This window comes from Delphinus delphis, chromosome 13, assembly GCF_949987515.2.
Source record: "Delphinus delphis chromosome 13, mDelDel1.2, whole genome shotgun sequence".
Classification (NCBI taxonomy): domain Eukaryota; kingdom Metazoa; phylum Chordata; class Mammalia; order Artiodactyla; family Delphinidae; genus Delphinus; species Delphinus delphis.
In genome coordinates, this window is record NC_082695.1 from 19,924,002 (window position 1) to 19,945,795 (window position 21,794).

Below are 21,794 nucleotides of genomic sequence, written 5' to 3' on the forward strand. Positions count from 1 at the left end.
TAAAGAAGCATCAGCAAGGGACTTAGTCTTATGGGCCAGAAACCTTGACAGGCATTAGACACTGTTCTGTTCCCTTCTTGCTAGAGTTCTCACTCCACACTTCCCCCAGGGCAGCTTTTAGAACCCTGAAGACACATGGCCCATACTAGTTATATATTTAACTTACCCATACAGGCCCCTAGCCCTGGAAGAACTTTATATCCGGGGAGCTGAAACACAGATGTTTCAGCTTCACAGATGAAGGGATAATACAGGACCATATTTGCCTCATTAAATGCAGTATGTGTCTATGAATTCTCTGTTTTCATGTAATAGGCTAAGTAGAAAGAATTAAAGCCTCGCCTCGGGAAATAGAAATTACAATCCCAGCTGCCACTCTGTAGTTCTGTGACCTTGAATGAGCTCTTGACCTTCTCTGTGAAACATGGCTAGACTAGGTGCTCCATTGGCCTTTGCTTTGAGACGTGAGCACACTCTTCACAGAGGACTGGCTGAGTGGCTCCCAGGCAGAGGGACTTGCCTAGAACTGAGTAGTTCGGGAAGATAGTAAACGAACCAGCTGCCTACTTCTGACACACCGAAGACACCATCTACTGAGTGCCATCCACGAACAGTACGTACCTTGGTCCCCCTAGGTGCTTAATAAAAACCTGGAAGTGGGTCCTTACTACTGCTTTACAGGCAAAGAAAATGGGCTAAAGAAGTTAAGCAGCTACTAAGCGTTAGACTGTCACCCAGCTCCACACCATGAGCTGTTCCACTGGAGTGGCCACAGAACGCCGGCCGGGCAGACATGCCGAAGAGCCCAGGTGGAGCTTGAGTGAGTGAGTGCCCATTCAGGAAGAACGCCCCTCCCAGCCCCAGGCGGTGGGGGAGTGGCTGCTGGCTAAATAAGTATGTGATGGGTCTTGTGGGCAAGAGTCTGTGCCCTGCCGGCGACGGTGAGCCCACTGGTACCTGAAAACTCTGTCATTTCCATGCTCAGAAACGTGGAGCTGGCCCAGGATCTCCATAAAATGGAACCCTCACTCACCGACATTGGAGGACACCGCCCTGTTCATGATATCAAGTGCCTCGTTAAATTTGTCCTTGACGGATGGGTGCGCCAGCACTTGGTCTGAGAACATGGACTTCCAACCCAGGTACCACTTGGTGATCTCCTCGTAATTTGGGCTGTTACTGAGCCAGGAGCACAGCACCTGCCAAAAGGGAACAAATACGAAACCTGCATCCACAGTGGCAACAAAGGGGAGCAAAACTTCCAAAGGGGCCACTTGTTTTGTGTGGGTCCTGCTCCTACAAGCTGATGATACCTGGTAGCTAAGTGCCCTGCATGTAAACTGCACCTCGGCCTCCCACCTACACACGCAATACCAGTCCCCACCTTACAGGGCTGTTGCGGGGGTGGGTAATCAGACCAAGTGCTTAGAACAGCATCGGGCACGTGGCAAATGTCCAATAAAGTGGTGCTCGCTGTTCCTGCCTGCCTCATTCTTACCTTGCCGTGTAGTTTACCTTCATTGTGTGGCCACAGCACTGCCACCCAAGGCTCCAGTGACTCCCTCCCTGTCCCCAACGCACCCCAACAAAGCGAAACAAAGCGTACCTGAAGCCACTTGGGGAAGAAGTGCTTTTCAAGAAGCCCCACCAGGCTGGAGACAGAGATCATCCCTTCCCAGTCGATGACCCAGTAAAAAGCATCCATGTGCTGCTGGTGGGGGTTGATGACCAACTCCCCGAGGCACATCCCTGGAAGAGAAACCAGCCTCTAAGGCAAAGCCACATAGCAGTGGCATCACCAGACAATGTCGGCTTTCGATCTGCTTTTAAAGGTCAAGTTTAAGCTCCTGTGGCTACTCTTAAAAATTGTTTTCTTTTCTCTAATCCAGTATGACAAAAATTTCAGAATACCTGTGGCTATACTGTCAGCAAAGGCCCGAAGCGGACCAATCAGGAGGCAGGCAGGGTCTGATGTGGTTAGTGCAGAAAGGGACCTGGTTAACATTTATATTCAGCCTCAGTGCACAAACGCCACCTCTTATCCTGAGAAATATGTACTCAGAGCTCAAAGGCCATGTTTCTAAGCAGCACCGTCATTACCGCCAGGCACCGAAGCCGCTCGACCCGGATGCATGTCCCCGTTCCCTTACCCAGTTTGGGCACTATGTTCTTGACCATGAATGCCTCCCAGGAGCCGGGGGTGAAGACGTCCTTCCAGGGCTGGAGGATGAGCTTGGCCGAGGAGTCGCTGGGGTGCCACTTCTGCAGGGCGCTGGCCAGCTTGCTGCGGATGGGAGAGTAGAGCGGCTCCAGGCGCGCCCGCATGAGGGGCAGCCACGGGTGGACCCACGAGTGGATGGGGACGGTGTCCGTGAGCGGGTTCCAGTTTTCCACCTGCAGGAGGAGCGGGGGAAAGGCAGCAGGGACAGGATGAAGAGGAATGCGAAACGAGCCCGCGTGCTTCCTGGTGACAACCGTTCCCCACGCCCAGCCTCACCTCCTTCTGCAGCTTGGGGAAGACGAGCTGGTCCAGGATGCTATCCAGGATCCACACGGGAATGATGTGCACCCAGCTATCCAGAAAGTCCACCATCGGGTCACAGTTCCTCGGCTGCCAATGAGTGACGATATTTCGAACAAATGGCATCCAGACTTCCCATATCAGCCTATACGAGAAAGGCAGGCAGGGGGCGGCTGGCTAAAAGCACTGGCTGGTTTCCACGTGTGCAAAGTACACCGCCACCTACCTCTAGGCTAAGAAAGAAAATGGCAACAGCGGGGCAATCCAGTCACAGAAAACCACCGGACCGGCCCATGTGTTGGCCAGACGTGCGCCTGCCTCGACCCCGCTCTCCTGGCCGCCCACTCGGCCTTGGGGCCTGTCTCCTCAGTAGCACCTGCCGGGTCCCGCCCCCCAAGCATCGTGTGCTTCCCCAGCTGGAGCTCTATCTGCACAGCCAACGCCCCTCATGCTTTAGGGTCACAGCTTCAACGTCACCTCCCCCGAGAGACCTGTGCCCTCCCCACAGGTGTGCACCCTTGTCATTCTCTACTGCTGGACCCAGGTGGTTACCACCTGCCTTTTCCCCTCACTGGAGACAGGCCGTCTCTTCACTCCCAGGGTAAGGCAGCAGCACAGAGCACAGGCAGATCCTCAACGACCACTTGACAGATGTGGGGTGCACTAATGAATGAATTTAAATTCCCCGAGCAGCATCGGCACGTGGCCAGGGCTCATACAGGCAGTGCCCCCCGTCCCCCCCGAGGAGCACCTGTGGAAGGCGTCTGCCGAGAGGTCCTGCCCCCCGTGGGACAACAGCTGGTCGTTCTCCAGGAGGCTTTTCCACTTGGAGATGATCTCGGTGCCATACGTACAGTCCTGAGGAGAAACACATCAGCCGAGAGGCAGCGGGCTGACGGCCCCCTTGCCCCCGGGCCTGCCCCGGAGGAGAGGCAGCGCGGCGGACTCCCCGCCCACTCACCTTGAGGGGGTCCCACTCCTTGAAGTAGTCCTTCATGAGCGGGTAGACGATGGCCACGGCCAGGTCCACGCGGTCGGACATCCTGTACTCCTCGTAGTACTTGTCCTGCAGGGTCTCGAAGATGCGGGCGCACTCATCCAGGGTAAGGGGGTCACCGCACCCGGGCTGCAGGCGCCGCTCGCACTCCTCCACGAGCCCCAGGACCTTGCTCAGGTTGGAGATGGCCCGTTCCTCGTGCTCCAGGACCTCCGACACCTTTTCCAGCTCGTGGGACAGGTTGACCACCATGTCTCGCTCGTACTGCAGCTGCCGGTCGTTCTGGATGATCTCCTGCTCTGTGAGGTCGATGAGCAGCTGCAGGTTGTGCTCCAGCTCCGGCAGTGCGAAGCCGGGGGCCTTGGCCTCCTTGCCGGGCTGGGGTGGCTGCTGTGACTGCAGCGGGAGCCCGTCGTCGGGGACGCTGTGCTTGTGGCTGATCTGGCTGTAGCTGTAGTAGACCTTCTGCTCCCGGCCCGTCATGTCTATGACCTTGGAGAAGGCGGCAGAGGGCACGTGGGTTAATGCTCACCACTGCTGCCGTTAGACACACACCGGAGCCCAGGGAAGGCACGACGCTAGTGGGAACATGTCAAAACCACACCGTTCAGCAGAGCTGGAGAAGGGCGGTGTTTCTCAAAGTGGGGCCTGGGCTGCGCTAGATTGGAAGAGACTCCAGGGACAAAACAACCAACCGGTTGTTGAATCGGTCCCTCTGGACCAACCGGATGGAGAAGACTTTTTAGCAAAACTGATGAAATATGAATGTGGACTATTTAGTTGAGATGAAAATCTATTTTCATGGAAAAGTAGAGGCTGTACTGATCAAAGCAGGCAATGGGACAACAAACACAATCAAAATCGTATTTTGGTAAAAAAAATGCATATTTAGACAAAAACACCTGGAAGGATGTACATCACAGGTGTGAAAACCAGTCATTTATGGGAAAGGAAAGTAATTCTAATATTTTTGCCTCTATTTCTTAATTATCTAAAATGTACTGCATACTGCTCTGTAGTAGTAGTTTTTTTAATTTAAAAACAACATGAAACATACAAAAGGCAACCGAGGAAATGAGCTAACTTCAATGTCTGAAGGAGACTGAGGAAACGAGAACGTGGCTGTGCTGAAACAGAAGCATCGCCGTCACCTGAGGTGAGAGTGTAATCTCTGAACCACCTGTATTACAAATACCTGGGGGAAAATAACGGAGCATGAGGCCTCAGGCCCCACCTAGAGCTCCAGCCTCAAAATCTCCAGCTGTGACCTGGACATCTGCGCTTCTCACCAGGTCCCCAAGTAACCTGATGCACAGCACCCTGACCTCTGAGAACCCCACTCGACTTTCTGTAATACACACGCACTGTATCTCCTACGCTACGTCCCCTACAACAGACATCTGTCACCAATGTTCTCTGGCCACTAGGGACAGTAATGGAAAAGCTCAGAACAGTGGTAATCATCTTAAATGCGATGCTGGGACGCCCTGAGGGCCCACTCCTGCTCCAGACGTGAGTTAGTGCAACCTTCCCACGATTTAAGAGCCTTGATGACTTTAACCTGTGACTGCACTTCTAGGACTCTATCCTTAACAGCTGTAAAGCAAAGACAAACCTTTATACACAAACTAACCTGCCCCAAACCAAACCAGAAATGTTAAAGGTCTAGCGACAGAATGACAGGAGCATCATTAAATCCACTGACCGCAAGCTCCAGAAAGCTGCGGACACTGTTCGATTTAGCACTCTCACGCCACAGGGAGCGCTTGGCACGGGTGGGACGGCGATGAGCCTGAGCGTGAGTGCGGGGAGTGGGCACAGGCTGCTTCATGCCACAGAGGCAGCACACACACAGCCGGGATGGAAGGCCCGCGGGAACCTTACGAGCAATGTTCGGTGACCGCTCTGGTGTATGGGATAACTTTGTGTCTTCCAAGCCCCCATCCTGGACCAGGCATCCACGGGCCCCATACCTTGACCTGAGAAAGCTCCTTCTGGGGAGCAGCGAGCTTCTTGCTAATCCTGCCCTTGGCTTTCAACTCTTCCACTGTCTTGTAAGAGTATCTGGGCTTCTTCTTGCTTCCACTGGGGTCTTTCCTCCACTGGCTCAGCTCCTTCTGAAATTCCTGAGTCAGAGGGATACAGTCCATCACAAGAAGGAAGGGCCACTTTTTACCACAGGTGGGGTCGGTGAGACTTTCACAAGGTTCTGTGCTGAGGACCGTACTGTGTAACACTAAACCCAGCCAAGGACGCTGCTTGACACCCGCTCCCCGCCCTTACCAATGCTGAGACCCCTTCCCCACACACCCAACCTTAAGTTCTCCCCAGGACTTCCTGCAACCACACTGTGGTTACTTGTTGACCACGTCCCTGTCCACCAGGCTCCACACCCGTTCAGCGTGTGACACCAGCCTCCAGCACAGTGAGTGGCACACGGTAGCTGGGCGAGTGAGCGAGCAGATGAACAGACACCAGTTGAAAGGGGCACAGACAGCACCCGGCCCGTCTCCTGACTCACCTCCTCGGCTTCTTCTTCGGAGTCAGCCATGGGGAAGTCTTGGAGGGGCTGAGTGGTGCGCTCCGAGCCATATGCCCCCACGGCGCCCTTCCCCTTTCTCTGCTTGGCTTCGATTGGGTTGATGATACCTGACAAATTTCAGCAAAAGACAAGAGACTTCAGGTCACGGCAGTTGCCACGTGTGTGAGCCACTCAGGGGGACCACACTCCTGGGTCCTTACCCAAGACGACGCACCACCCAGGAAGGAGAGTGCACTTCTGCCCTCGTAACACTGTTCCACTCCTGGGTGACCGGAAGTGTCTGCATTTATGCTGCCACAGAGCAGTGTGCGGATATCACCATATGTATGTCCGAAACACAGATTTCCATTTCCACTTGGGTTCATTGTTTTAGTGGACGGGAATATTCATTTATAACTGGAAACTCTGGCATACTAGAGTCTACACTTTGTTAATTTGGAAGCCTATTAATACAGAAAGGGCAGTAATTCAGATAATATATTAATTCTGATTAAAGTGAGGTGAAGCTGCCATTTAATATGAAACGCCATCTATTTTACTCAGTACTTCATGTCTCCCGTGCTTAACTTGTTCTGTAACATGTTTAAGCCTTGGAAACAAATGTGTCTTTCCTGTAAAAAAGTTTACAAACAGGACTACAACATTTCAGTGAAGAACTGCCCTCACCCCAAACTTCCCACCACACCCCTTCCAGCTAGTACCGTGGAAATGCCACGTTAGAACGTCCCTCACGCATTCCAGGTCACCTTTTCCATCTTCACTCAAGTCCATGGATTTTTCATACAGCTAACAGTTACCTGTCCTGCCCCTTTGTGAGCAGGGACCACAGACTCCTATGCCTTCAGGGCCCAGAAACATTAACAGGAACAAGGAAAGTGGGCTGGGGTGTGGAGAAGGCTTCCAGAATAAGGCCGTGGCTGCTACCTGGGGCAGGAAGATTCAGGGAAACCACTCACCGCCAAGCAAATCTAGAATTCAGATTTTTAAATACTGGCAACCAGTTTGATTTTTTTTAGAAACAATGGGCGGGCCAGAAAGAAGCCTGTTTTCAGCCTATCAGCCTGCAGCCTATTTGAACCCTAACCTCTCCCTCCTGCTAAAATAAGTGTATTTTATGTAACTTGAGTTCTGATAAAGTGCAGTGGCATGGAGCACAACTGTCATGCGCTGCCAGAAAAGCGAAAAAGCAGAGAAAAGGCAAACCACGCCCCAGCTGCTCTTCCGGCCTCTGCCTGGCCGCCCTCGTGTGAGACGGTGGAGTGGGGGTACCACACCTTGTGCGTTCTTCCCGAGGCCTCTTCCAGGGACATAGCCCATCTTCTGAAGAAGCTTCTGTCCAATTCCTTTTGTGTGTCTTTCCCAGCTGCCAAAATCCATGAAAGACTTGGTTCCTCCTGCAAAACCTTTCTGGCTGGGTTTAAAATTGCCACCCTGAAAAGAAGAAGAAAAATCAAAAGAAGGAAAAACCTAAGGAAGAAAGCTTGGCTGATGGGAACATGGCTGGCAGTCACAGAGCATTGTGAAAAGTATCCTATTGTACAAACCAAACGTATCTGTGATGTGTCTCAGGAAAGAGACAAGACTGCACTGCACATATCACCCCTCAGGGAAACCTACCTCACAGGGAGAGACCCACACAAGCGGCCTCCAGCTGAACCCCTCCCCCAGCAGATGCTTGGGCCAAAGTGATCTTCCAGGGGTATTACTAAGGTCACAATCCTTCAATAAAAATGCTACCGTTTTTAACTTCTTTGGTCCGAAATCCTTAGGAAATTCATCCTGCTTAACAGGTTTCTCCTCATCGTCGGAGCCTTCCAGCTCCGGCTCTTCTGCCGCCCCTTTCTTGAGCCCCGCGCTGATGAAGTTGACTGGCGCCGAGTAGTCGCGGGCCCTGCGGGCAAACACAAGGCCACGGGGTCCATGAGAACTCTCTGCAGGCATCCCTTGGAGCAGCTTTGCTGGCCAGAGAACTTCCTTAGGGCGGACCTCGTGGGATCCACTTTAAAGACCAACCCATTGACTCGTATCAAAAGGGCCCCAGTAATCACGTTTGACATTTTTGCCTGATGTGTTCAAGTCAACTCCGTGGCTTAAGAGTTACCAATAACATACACACTAACAAACGTAGTAAGGTAGATAGCTAGTGGGAAGCAGCCGCATGGCACAGGGATATTGGCTCGGTGCTTTGTGACAGCCTGGAGGGGTGGGATAGGGAGGGTGGGAGACGCAAGAGGGAAGACATATGGGAACATATGTTTATGTATGACTGGTTCACTTTGTTATAAAGCAGAAACTAACACACCATTGTAAAGCAATTATACCCCAATAAAGATGTTAAAAAAAAAAGTTACCAATAACAGAGTTGACTTAAAATTGTAAATATGATGTAACTGTCCACCTTCCTTTTACGTTTTTAAAAAATTAACTTACTTTAAAAAGCATTTGTGACATTGAGTCGAGATGGCATCCCCCCCAAGACTCCAGGAGCACATGTACAAATGGAGCGGCTCTCAGAGAACACCTGCTGGACACCAGCAGAGGACCTCGGACACCAGAAAGGACAAGAAGGAGCTCCGCGGAACCAGGGAGGACAAAGAAAGACAAAAAAAAAAAAAAGCAGCAGGACAGGACCTGCACCCCTGGGGGGGAGGTCTCGTCACGGGCGGAGAGATCAGCCGGGACAGAAAGGGAGCTTCGGAGGCTCAGAGGAGAACGCAGCAACCGGTCCGTGACAGGCAGGACAGAGTGAGAACTAGGCGGACGGTCTGTGCCACAGCCCTACACACCCCAGCCTGAGGCCTGTGCCCGCTGGGACGGGCAGGGGCTGCGTGCCCGAAAGTGGGGTTTAAAGAACAGACCCGGGAAGAGGCCTGCTGCTGGCTGTGCAGAGACAGGCTGTAGGGGTGGGAGTGCGGAGCTCTGCAACCAGGAGTGCTGGTGAAAGCAGCCCAGGCCGCCACAGAAGTGAAGTGCCATTTCTAAGAGGCGCACAAAGCGCAGGGCCGCCACCGCAGCCTCTTGCCCACGCACGGCCCCTGCCTCTCCCAGAGCAGCCCGCTCGCCCGAGCCGGCTCGTGCGCTCCAGCAGCCTCGGGAGCAGATGCCCGTGGGTAGCCCGCACGCAGAGGTGGGGCTGAAGCCCCAGCTGAGCCCCAGGGGCCCTGAAACTACGGAAGAAGAGCTGAAGTCTCTCCTTGCGGCTGCGCGAACTGGATTTACGCCTCCGCTGGGGGCTTTATAAACTCAGCTCCTGCTGAACGTCCAAGAGGACGTCAGAGAGGACGAGTGCCCCCTCGGCTGAAACAGGCCTGGCTTCAGCAGCCGAGGGCTCCGTGGGCACATACACGCGGGGCTGGGCTGGGCCAGGCCGGAGTCGGAGCTGCCCCCACAGCAGGTCCAGGTGCAGCACTGCTGCGGTCCTGGGACCTGAGTTCAGTGCATGTGCACTGCTGGCCTGGTGAAAACAATGCCTGAGCGTCACCGGGGCCAACTGCCAGCTCACCGCAGTTAAGGTGGGACCAGTGCCAACAACAGCGTACTTTGTAAGCCCACGCAGCGGGGGAAGAGTGACACAACAGAGCACATTCACAGGTGAAAGCTCCCATGGAGGAATACTCAGTGGCTTCTCTCCCAGTGGGAGTGCTCCAATCCCACCTACCTTGCACCGCAGATCAGAAACAGCTCAGAAACAGATCTGGGGGCTTCTACTCCAACAGCTAGGGAGCAGACCCTGCCCCTGACACGGCAGTGACAACCACAGAGCAAAGAGGAGGCCTCACTCGATAGCCAGTGTAGGCTCTGGTCACAACATCAGTCACACCACCTATCAAAGGGATAACGGCCAGCATACACTGAAGAAAGAGGTGGCAGACATCCATACTAAAGGCAACACTTGCATGAAAAAAATACTAAACCCACGCAGGCTACACAGGGACATTCCCACTTAAAAAGAGCCTTCCAGGGACTTCCCTGGTGGTCCAGTGATAAAGAATCCACCTCACAATCCAGGGATGTGGGTTTGATCCCTGGTCGGGGATCTAAGATCCCACATGCTGTGGGGCAACTAAGCCTGCACGCCACAACTACTGAGCTCACACACCTCAACCAGAGCCTGCATGCTGCAAACTACAGAGCCCAGCCCTCTGGAACCCGTGCACCACAACAAGAGAGAGAAAATCCACACCCACAACTAGAGAGAAGCCCACGCACCACAACAAAGAGCCCGTGCGCCACAACGAAGATCCCACATGTGCCGCAACTAAGACCCAACACAGCCAAAAAAAAATAATAAATGAAATAAATAATAAATATTGAAAAAAAATTGCCTTCCAAGACAGTCTGAGGGCCTGGCGTCAGGAGGAGGAACCCCCAGGGCATTTAGCTTTGAAGGCTAGTGGGGCTTGAGTGCAGGAGTTCCACAGGGCTGGGGAAACAGAGACTCCACTTTTGAAGGGCACACAGGGCACACACAAGGTCTCACATGCACTGGGACCCAGCACAAAGCAGTACCTCCACAGGAACCTGGGCTAGACCTACTTACAGGTCTTAGAGGGTCTCCTGGGGAGGCAGGGGTCAGCTATGGCTCACTGGGGGGGCAAGGACACTGGTGGCAGAGGCCCCAGGGAACACTGGTCAGTGTGCACTCTCCTGGAGGTCCCCATTTTGGCACCAAGACCTGCCCCCACCCAACAACCTGCAGGCTCCAGTGCTGGAACGCCTCAGTCCAAACAACCAGCCAGATAGAACACAGCAGAGAGGCTGCCTCAAGTACTGAGCTTAAAGCCACCTCTTGACACAGCCCTCCCCACCAGAGGGAAAACACCCAGCTCCACCCACCACAGGGCAGGCATCACTCCCTCCCACCAGGAAGCCTGCGTAAGTCCCTGGACCAACCTCACCCACCAGGGGGCAGACACCAGAATAAAGAGGAACTACAATCCTGCAGCCTGTGGAAAGGGGACCACAAACACAGAAGGACAAAATGAGATGACAGAGAAATATGTTTCAGATGAAGGAACAAGATAAAACCCACAAGAACAACTAAATGAAGAAGAGATAGGCAATCTACCTGAAGGAGGCACTTCAGAGTAATGATAGTAAAGATGATCCAAAATCTCAGGAAAAGAACAGAGGCACAGACCGAGAAGACACAGAAATGTTTAACAAAGAGCTAGAAGATTTAAAGAACGAACAGATGAAGAATACAACTAAAATGAAAAATACACTAGAAGAGGGACTTCCCTGATGGTCCAGTGGTAAAGAATCCGCCTACCAATGCAGGGTACACGGGTTCGATCCCTGGTCAGGGAACTAAGATCCCTCATGCTGCAGGGCAACTAAACCTGTGCGCTCCAACTACTGAGCCTGCGTGCCTCAACGAGAGAGCCCACGTGCCGCAAACTACAGAGCCCACGCACTCTGGAGCCCACGCGCCAAAACTAGAGAGGGAAAACCCGCACACTACAACTAGAGAGAAGCCCACGCAGAGAGAAGCCCACATGTCACAACGAAAAGCCCGTGTGCAACTAAGGCCCAACGCAGCCAAAAATAATAATAATAAATAAATAAATATAAAAAAGATACACTAGAAGGGATCAATAGCAGAATAACTGAGGCAGAAGAACAAATAAGTGAGCTGGAAGACAGAGTGGTGGAAATCAATGCCATAGAACAGAATAAAGAAAAAGAATGAAAAGAAATGAGGACAATCTCAGAGACCTCTGGGATAACATTAAACACACCAACATTTGCATTATAGGGGTCCCAGAAGGAGACGAGAGAGAGAAAGGGCCTGAGAAAATATCTGAAGAGATTATAGCCAAAAACTTCCCTAACATGAGAAAGGAAACACTCAGTCAACTCCAGAAAGTGTAGAGAGTCCCATACAGGATAAACCCAAGGAGGAACCCACTGAGACACATATCAATCAAACTGACAAATACAAAGAAAAAATATTAAAAGCAACAAGGGAAAAGCAACAAATAACAAGAGAATCCCCATAAGGTTGTATCAGCTGATTTTTCAGCAGAAATTCTGCAGGCCAGAAGGGACCGGCACGATATATTTAAAGTGACAAAAGGGAAAAAACCTACAACCAAGAATACTCTACCCGGGACTTCCCTGGTAGTGCAGTGGTGAAGACTCTGCGCTCCCAATGCAGGGGCCCTGGGTCTGATGCCTGGTCAGGGAACTAGATCCCACATGCAGGCAGAACTAAGACTTCGCATGCCACAACTAAGGAGCCAGCAAGGCTCAACTAGGGAGCCCTCAAGCTGCAACTAGGGAGCCTGCCTGCCACAACTAAGACCCAGCACCACCAAATAAACAAATTAATTAATTAAAAAAAAAAGAATACGCTACCCAGCAAGGCTCCCATTCAGATTTGAGGGAGAAATCAAAAGCTTTACAGATAAGCAAAAGCTAAGAGAATTCAGCACCACCAAACCAGCTTTACATCAAATGCTAAAGGAACTTCTGGAGGCAGAGAAGGCCACAAACAGAAACAAGAAAATTATGAATGGGAAAGCTCACCGGTAAAGGAAAACATACATACAGTAAAGGAAAGAAATCATCCACACACAAATATGATATCAAAACCAGCAACCATGAGAAGAGGATAGTACAAATGCAAGAAATGGGAAATGCATCTAAATTAAGAGACCAGCAACTTAAAATATGCTTGTGTGTGTGTGTGTGTAGGCTGCCATATCAAAACCTCATGGGAACTGCAAACCAAAAAACTACAATAGATCCACACACAATCCAAAACAATCCGAACACAACATTAAAAACAGTCATCAAAGCACAAGAGAAGAAAACAAAAGGAAAAAGACCTACAAAAACAAACCTGAAACAATTAAGAAAATGGCAGTAAGAACATACATATTGATAATTACCTTACTGTAAATGGATTAAATACTCCAACCAAAAGACAAACACTGGCTGAATGGATACAAAAACAAGACCCGTAAATATGCTGTCTACAAGAGACCCACTTCAGATCTAAGGACACATAGAGACTGAAAGTGAGGGGATGGAAAAAGGTATTCCATGCAAATGGAAATCAAAAGAAAGCTGGGGTAGCAATACTCGTATCAGATAAAAGAGACTTTAAACACTGTTACAAGAGACAAGGAAGGACACTACATAATGATCAAGGGATCAATCCAAAAAGAAGATATAACAATTGTAAATATTTATGCACCCAACACAGGAGCACCTCAATACGTAAGGCAAATGCTAACAGCCATAAAAGGAGAAATCGATTTTACAGCCCACTTTTATCAATGGACAGATCATCCAGACAGAAAATCAATATGGAAACACAGGCCTTAAATGACACATTAAGCAAGATGGACTTAACTGATATTTATAGAGCATTCCATCCAAAAGCAGCAGAATACACATTCTTCTCAAGTACACATGGAATATTCTCCAGGATTGATCACATGCTGGGCCACAAAGCGAGCCTCAGTAAACTTAAGAAAACTGAAATCATATCAAGCAACTTTTCTGACCACAATGCTATGAGATTAGAAATCAACTACAAGAAAAAAACTGTAAAAAACACAAACACATAGAGGCTGAACAATATGCTACTCAACAACCAATGGATCACTAAAGAAATCAGAGAGGAAATCACACAACACCTAGAGACAAATGACAACAAAAACACAGTCCAAAACCTATGGGACACAGCAAAAGCAGTCCTAAGAGGAAAGTTTATAGCAATACAATCTTACCTCAGGAAACAACAAAAATCTCAAACAACCTAACCTTACACCTAAAGCAACTAGAGAAAGAAGAACAAACAAAACCCAAAGTTAGCAGAAGGAAAGAAATCATAAAGATCAGAGCACAACTAAATTAAATAGAGACAAAGAAAACAACAGAAAAGATCCATGAAACTAAAAGCTGGTTGTTTGAAAAGATAAATAAAACTGAAAAACCTTTAGCCAGACTATCAAGGAAAAAAAGGAGAGGGCTCAAATCAACAAAATTAGAAATGAAAAAGGAGAAGTTACAATGGAAACCACATAAATACAAAGGATAAGAGATTACTACAAGCAACTACAATTCAATAAAATGAACAACCTAGAAGAAATGGACAAATTCTTAGAAAGGTACAATCTCCCAACACTGAACCAGGAAGGAATAGAAAATATGAACAGACCAATTGCAAGCACTGAAATTGAAACTGAATAAAAAATTGCCAACAAACAAAAGCCATCCAGGACCAGATGGCTTCACAGGCGAACTACATCAAACACTTAGAGAAGAGCAAACATCGGTCCTTCTCAAACTATTCCACAAACTTGCAGAGGAAGTTAACACTCCCAAACTCACTCTATGAGGCCACCAGCACTCTGATATCAAAACCAGACAAAGATATCACAAAAAAAAAAAAAGAAAAAGAAAGAAAATTACAGGCTAGTTTCACTGATGAACATAGACGCAAAATCCTCTACAAAATACTAGGAAACCAAATCGAACAATAAAAGGATCATACACTATGATCAAGGGGCACTCATCCCAGGGATGCAAGGATTCTTTAATATCTGCAAATCAATCAGTGTGAAACACATCAACAAACTGAAGAATAAAAACCATATGATAATCTCAATAGATGCAGAAAAAGCTTTTGAAAAATTCAACACCCATTTATGATAAAAAAAAAAGAACTCTCCAGAAAGTGGGCATAGAGGGAACATACCTCAACATAATAAAGGCCACATATGACAAACCTACAGCTAACATCATACTCAATGGTGAAAAGCTGAAAGCATTTCCTCTAAGATCAGGAACAAGACAAGGATGTTCACTCTTGCCACTTTTATTCAACATAGTTTTGGAAGTCCTAGCCATGGCAATCAGAGGAGAAAAAGAAATAAAAGGAATACAAATGGAAAAGAAGAAGTAAAACTGTCACTGTTTGCAGATGACATGATACCATACATAGAAAATCCTAGAAAACTACTAGAGCTCATCAATGAATCTGGTAAAGTTACAAGATACAAAAATACACAGAAATCTGTTGCATTCCTGTACACTAACAAAAGATCAGAAAGAGAAATTAAAGAAACAACCCCATTTACCATCATCAAAAAGAATAAAATACCTAGGAATAAACCTACCAAAAGACCTGTACTCTGAAAACTTTAAGATGCTGGTGAAAGAAACTGAATATGACACAAACAGATGGAAAGATATACCATGATCCTGCATCGGAAGAATCAGTACTGTCAAAATGAATATTCTATCCAAGGCAATCTACAGATTCAGTGCAATCCCTATCAAATTACCAATGGCATTTTTCACAGAACTAGAACAAAAAATTTTTAAATTTGTACGGAGACACAAAAGACCCCAAATAGCCAAAGCAATCTTGAGAAAGAAAAATGGAGCTGGAGGAATCAGGCTCCCTGACTTCAGACTACACTACAAAGCTACAGCCATCAAGAGTATGGTACTGGCACAAAACCAGAAATACATATCAATGGAACAGGATAGAAAATCCAGAAATAAAGCCACACACCTATGGTCAATTAATCTACAACAAAGGAGGCAAGACTCTACAATGGAAAAAAGAGTCTCTTCAACAAATGGTGCTTGGAAAACTGGACAACTAAATGTAAAAGAATGAAATTAGAACATTCTTTAACATCATACACAAAAATAAACTCAAAATGGATTAAAGACCTAAATGTAAGACCTGATACTATAAAACTCCTAGAGGAAAACATAGGCAGAACGCTCTCTGATATAAATCGCAGCAATATCTTTTTCGATCTGTCTCCTTGAGTAATGGAACTAAAAATAAAATAAACAAATGGCACCCAATTAAACTCAAAAGCTTTTGCACAGCAAAGGAAACCATAAACAAAACAAAAAGACAACCCACAGAATGGGAGAAAATATTTGCAATCGATGTGACTGACAAGAGATTAATCTCCAAAATCTACAAACAGTTCATGCAGCTCAGTATCAAAAAAAAAAAAAAAAATCAAAAAATGAGCAGAAGACCTAAACAGACACTTCTCCAAGGAAGACATATACATGGCCAAGAGGCAACTGAAAAGGTGCCCACCATCGCTAATTATTAGAGAAATGCAAATCAAAACTACAATGAGATATCACCTCACACCAATCAGAATGGCCATTATCAAAAAATCTACAAACAGTAAATACTGGAGAGGGTGTGGAGAAAAGGGAATCCTCCTACACTGTTGGTGGGAATGTAAATTGGTACAGCCACTTTGGAGAAGAGTATGGAGGTTCCTTAAAAAACTAAAAATAGAGCCATCATATGATCCAGCAATCCCACTCCTGGGCATATATCTGGGGAAAACCATAACTCAAAAGGTACACGTACCCCAATGTTCACTGCAGCACTATTTACAATAGCCAAGACATGGAAGCAACCTAAATGTCCATTGACAGATGAATGCATAAAGATGTGGTACACACAATGTTCACTGCAGCTCTATTTACAACAGCCAGGACACGGAAGCAACCTAAGTGTCCATCAACAGATGAATGGATAAAGAAGATGTGACACATCTGTACAATGGAGTATTACTCAGCCATAAAAAGAAACGAAATTGAGTTATTTGTAGTGAGGTGGGTGGACCCAGAGACTGTCATACAGAGTGAAGTAAGTCAGAAAGAGAAAAATACCGTATGCTAACACATATATATGGAATCTTAAAAAAAAAAAAAAAGGCTCTGAAGAACCTAGGGGCAGGATAAAGATGCAGACATAGAGAATGGACTTGAGGACGTGGGGAGGCGAAGGGTAAGCTGGGACGAAGTGAGAGAGTGGCATGGACATATATACACTACCAAACGTAAAACAGATAGCTAGTGGGAAGCAGCTGCATCGCACAGGAAGATCAGCTCGGTGCTTTGTGACCACCTAGAGGGGTGGGATAGGGAGGATGGGAGGGAGGGAGATGCAAGAGGGAGGAGATATGGGGATATATGTATATGTATAACTGATTCACTTTGTTATACAGCAGAAACTAACACACTTTATTGGAGTAAAGCAACTATACTCCAATAAAGATGTTTAAAAAAAAAGATGTGGTACCTATATACAACGGAATATTACTTGGCCATAAAAAATAATGAAATAATGCCATTTGCAGCAACATGGATGGACCTAGAGATTATCATACTAAGTGAACTAAGTCAGACAGAGAAAGACAAATATCATATGATATCACTTATATGTGGAATCTAATTTAAAAAATGACACAAATGAACTTATTTCCAAAACAGAAACAGACACACAGATCTGGAAATCAAACTTATGGTTACCAAAGGGGAAACGTGGGGGGAAGGGATAAATTAGGAGACTGGGATTAACATATACACACTACTGTATATAAAACAGATAACTAATAAGGACCTACTGTGTAGCACAGAGAACGCTACTCAATATTCTGTAATGACCTATATGGGAAAAGAATCTGAAAAAATAAAAGCATTTGTTTCAGACACTATTTCAAATAGAAAAATCAAACAAGAAAGACATTCTCATAAATAAAAATCATAAATAAATAAAATATATTAAGAGAGATTATATGAATGTAAATTACATTAGCAATTGTATCAATCAGATTCTTAGAAAATCTCATGTCCATTAAATTTGTTTATGAAAACTAAAATACCTAAGAGGGACTTCCCTGGTGGTCCAGTGGCTAAGACTCCGTGCTCCCAATGCATGGGGCCCAGGTTGGATCCCTGGTCAGGGAACTAGATCCCACATGCTGCAACTAAGAGTTCGCACACTGCAATAAAGATCCCACATGCCACAACTAAAATACCCCACATGCCACAACTAAAAAGATCCTGCGTGCCGCAACTAAGACCCAGCGCAGCCAAATAAATAAATAAATAAAAATAAAATATTAAATGAATAAAATACCTAGGAAATTAACTCCGTGAGATGGAAAGTATTGATTTTAACCCTGAATGCCTCAAGAACAGTAGTTACAATAAGTCATTAGCAACAGTTCCCTTTTGTATGAACTGGAGCTGATAGCTTTCTATTATGTAGTTAAAGGGAGAGAAAAGATTCCAAAGAAAAGCCCCGGGAATACAGCAAAATAAGGCGATGCTTTACAAAATGACTAACGTAGTAAATAAACATCCCCATGGCAGCAATAAAATTCAGAGAATTTTTTCCTAAGAGATGCAATATAAGAGCCCAACTCTAGAGTCAGGCCCAGATTCTCAGCTTAGCTGCGTGACTTTTGGCTGCTGTTTCTTAATCTGTAAAATGGGGTGATAATAATGGTACCTTTCTCGGACTTCCCCGGTGGTGCAGTGGTTAAGAATCCACCTGTCAAATGCAGGGGACACAGATTCAAGCCCTGGTCCGGGAAGATCCCACATGCTGCAGAGCAACTAAGTCTGTGCACCACAACTACTGAGCCTGCGCTCTAGACCTCGCGAACCACAACTACTGAGCCCGTGTGCCACAACTACTGAAGCCCACGTGCCTAGAGCCCGAGCTCCGCAACGAGAAGCCACTGCAATGAGAAGCCCGCGCACCTCAACGAAGAGTAGCCCCCACTCGCTGCAACTAGAGAAAGCCCGCGTGCAGTAACGAAGACCCAATGCAGCCAAAAATAAATCAATAAATTTATTTAAAAAATAATGGTACCATTCTCATACGGTCAATGAGACCAGGCCTGTTAAGAACCCAAAGATTTTGGCTGCTATTATTATCTTATGATCTTGCAATTCTTGACCCCTGATCTACTCGTCGTCTGCTGTTAGATTTCTTGCCAGAAGAAAAAAGGTTGAACTGATCTCTGCTCTTTCTCCCCAGTTTCTTTTGTGAAAAATGTACAATATCAATGGGCTGGAGCCTCCAAGCCTCAGGTGGGGACAGGGAGACAAGCCCAAATCTACTACCCACTCTGGTCAAGTGAGTTGCAGCCAACACACACACGACTTCACACCAAGGAGGAGGCTTTCAGCCTGAATCCTCATCCCTGTGCTGCCATCTTAGACCAGGTCTCCCGCACCTCTGCCAGGACCACTGCCTCCTCACAGAGCCCCCTCTTCCACTGTGGCTCCCCGCCAACTTTGCACATGAGCAAAAGGGTCTTCTACCCTTCTCCCCAGGTCATACCCTCTCTACACAAACCCACGGCCTCTTCTCAAACTATACTCCCCACTCTCTCCCCGCTTCAGCCCACAAAACCTCTCATATCCTCGTGGGTGCCCTGCTGCCTCCCATCAAGGGCCTTTGCTTACTTGTGCCTCCCCTACCGGCCAATCTTCCCTGACCTCCCAGAATAGGTCATACTCCCTAAAATGTGTTTCCCCTCAGGTCCTAAATCAGTTACACCCTTCCATTGTGTGAGCCTGTCTCCATCCACTAGAGTCTGGGCTCCTGGAAAGCAAGGACTGGGTCGACAGCACAAGGCTTAATATACATAACTGCTCACTTAACACCAACTGATGATCAACAGTCAGAGAGCAGCGCTCTAACCTAAAGCGGAACTGGGCTCCTGAGCTGATGCCGCAGCTAAGGGACTCAGTGAGGCTGGGAGAGAAATTTACTTAGCGGGGTAGCTCCCCAATTCCTAGGGAAGCAGCCCGTGCCAGCCATACCGTTTGCCTCCAAAGCTGGGCCTCTCTTCATCCGAGTCTCGCTCTGCCCATACTCCGTAGGTGGCCTCTTCCTTGGTCTGCCAGTGGCGCTGCCGGTTGGGGTTGAATTCATTCTGGAGATCCCAGTCGGTGATCTCAAAGTTCTCCCGCTCGTCCTCGTCATCCATGAGGCCTTGGCCTTCCCCGTCCCGGTACAAGTGGGACAGTGACATGCCCTGTCACTAAAGGAAGGGATAAAAGAAGGTACAGTCTGTGACAAGTCCTGGGAGCAGCAGCATGCTCCCCTGAGTTCCCGCTCCTTGCCGCCTTCAGAACTTCCTCCAAACTAAAGTTAACTAACATCATTGTTACAATTCAATAAAGCACACACTAAAAACATATTGTAGAAAACAACAGGTACTAAAACAGGTGGAACAAAAGACCAGTCACAACAGTCCATGTGATTCTTAAGCATGTATTTCCTTGTCAATGTCGTAAAACATCACACACACTCACATACACACAATCCACATAAAAACAACTAAGGAAGTATGTTGTTCTATGTATTATTGCCTCAGAAATGAGGCAGACATCTTCCTGGACCCCAGATTTTATTAGTTTTTTCTATTATCGAGTAAAGAGTTTCATCTGGACCTCCGACAGTCGCAGCACAGTGAGTTTTTTCGAAGACGCTTTTCTGAAACACATTATTTGATGAAAGCCTCATCAAATGAGCCTTAGTTTTCTTCAAAAAACATGAACCTCTTCTGAGGCGCCAGAAGGCAGTAGTAATTATGAACACGACCTTAACAGTACACAGCTGTGAAGTGGAATACAGCTATCATCTCAGGGTAGCTGGGTGATGAGATTCAGCTGTCTCTTAAGTGGATGAACTGCAGTACCAACCTTAGAGCGTGCCTGTAAGGCAGATTCAACGAGATGGTGCTTTAAAATCACTTAGCTCATAGCCCTTCCTATTACTGGATTCGGGAATGAGCCGAGCAAAGTGGCTGTGAAACCAGCTGCTAAAATCACAGCCCGAGTTCAAATCTCCACTCTACCAGGTACTCAGTGTATGAGTATTAAATGCAGATGAAATGCCACGCATGGGCCACCACACAGCAATACATTCAATATATGACAGCACTGTGATTCGCCTCTAGCAGTTGCTGCAAACAGCCTTCAGGGACGCGGGATGGCTACTTCCCCAGGCGGTGTTAAACTCTGGTCAGCTCTGTTTGAAAGTTTCCCTGCTTACTCTACTCACTGGTGCACTGGTTGGTTGCTGCCGGTCCCAGCCTCATCCAGGAGCGCAAAAGAGGGAAACATTCTCAGAGGAGGCGGGGAGTCCCAGATACACCGCTGCCTCCTTGGGCACAGAGCATGGGGATAACCACATAGTTGTCACGAGTAATAGAGCCCCCGGGGGGTGCTAAGCACTTGCCGGACGCTTCAGGCCCATAATCTCATATAGGAATCAAGACACTTCTACGAGGAAGGTACTACTAGCGTCCTCAAGCTTCAGTTTAAGTAAAGTGAGGCTAAGTTAAATAATTTGCCCTAGGTTCCACGGCTGGCGGGGCTCGAAACCAGGTGGGCCTGAAGCCGGGGCTCGGGTGTCTCCCTGCCATGCTGTCCAGGCCCCGCGGCGGAGACTCGGTGCCTAACTCGGCCCAGGCCCCGACTGCCCGGTGACCCCGCGCGGCCCGCCCCTCTCCCCGCCTCGGCAGAGCCGTCTGCGAAAGGGAAGCGCAACTGGCGAGGCCGAGGCCCACTTCCCCCAAACCGGAGCACCCACTCCCACCGGCACAGAATCCCCCGGGTCCCCTGCCCACTCGCGGGCGCCGCTCACCTCTCTCCTGCTCAGCGTATCAAACACAACTACCCGCTCCGGGTTAGAAGCGCGTCGCTTGGGGCCGGAACCCGGATGTGCCGGGACAGGCGCGCCGGAAATGACATTTCTCGACAGCGGAAATGTCGCGCAGGTTGCCATGGCAGCAAGGGAACGCTAGGGCGGCTTTGGATCTAGAGTGGCTGAGCTACTAGGGAGGGTTTTCAGGGCCCGGAATGGAGGAGGGCTGATTTCCCTGTTGCGCCCGCTTCGGGGCGACGCCCAGCCTGTGACG

General features: G+C 48.1%; 1 protein-coding gene across 1 annotated transcript in view; it reads right to left on the minus strand.

Annotated features, from left to right (window-relative positions):
- TFIP11 (tuftelin interacting protein 11) overlaps nt 1–21,588 on the minus strand; it is a 22,220-nt gene extending 632 nt beyond the window's left edge. Inside the window, exons 1-12 of the mRNA XM_060028266.1 lie at nt 21,521–21,588; nt 19,690–19,910; nt 7,798–7,951; nt 7,335–7,491; nt 6,040–6,167; nt 5,492–5,644; nt 3,483–4,010; nt 3,273–3,379; nt 2,498–2,666; nt 2,151–2,394; nt 1,607–1,749; nt 1,034–1,199 (exon numbers count right to left, since the gene is read on the minus strand). Of these exons, the coding sequence (XP_059884249.1) occupies nt 1,034–1,199; nt 1,607–1,749; nt 2,151–2,394; nt 2,498–2,666; nt 3,273–3,379; nt 3,483–4,010; nt 5,492–5,644; nt 6,040–6,167; nt 7,335–7,491; nt 7,798–7,951; nt 19,690–19,901 (2,161 nt within the window). The 5' untranslated portion in view covers nt 19,902–19,910; nt 21,521–21,588. The remainder of the gene's footprint in view (nt 1–1,033; nt 1,200–1,606; nt 1,750–2,150; nt 2,395–2,497; nt 2,667–3,272; nt 3,380–3,482; nt 4,011–5,491; nt 5,645–6,039; nt 6,168–7,334; nt 7,492–7,797; nt 7,952–19,689; nt 19,911–21,520) is intronic.
- Nucleotides 21,589–21,794: the final 206 nt, after the last annotated feature.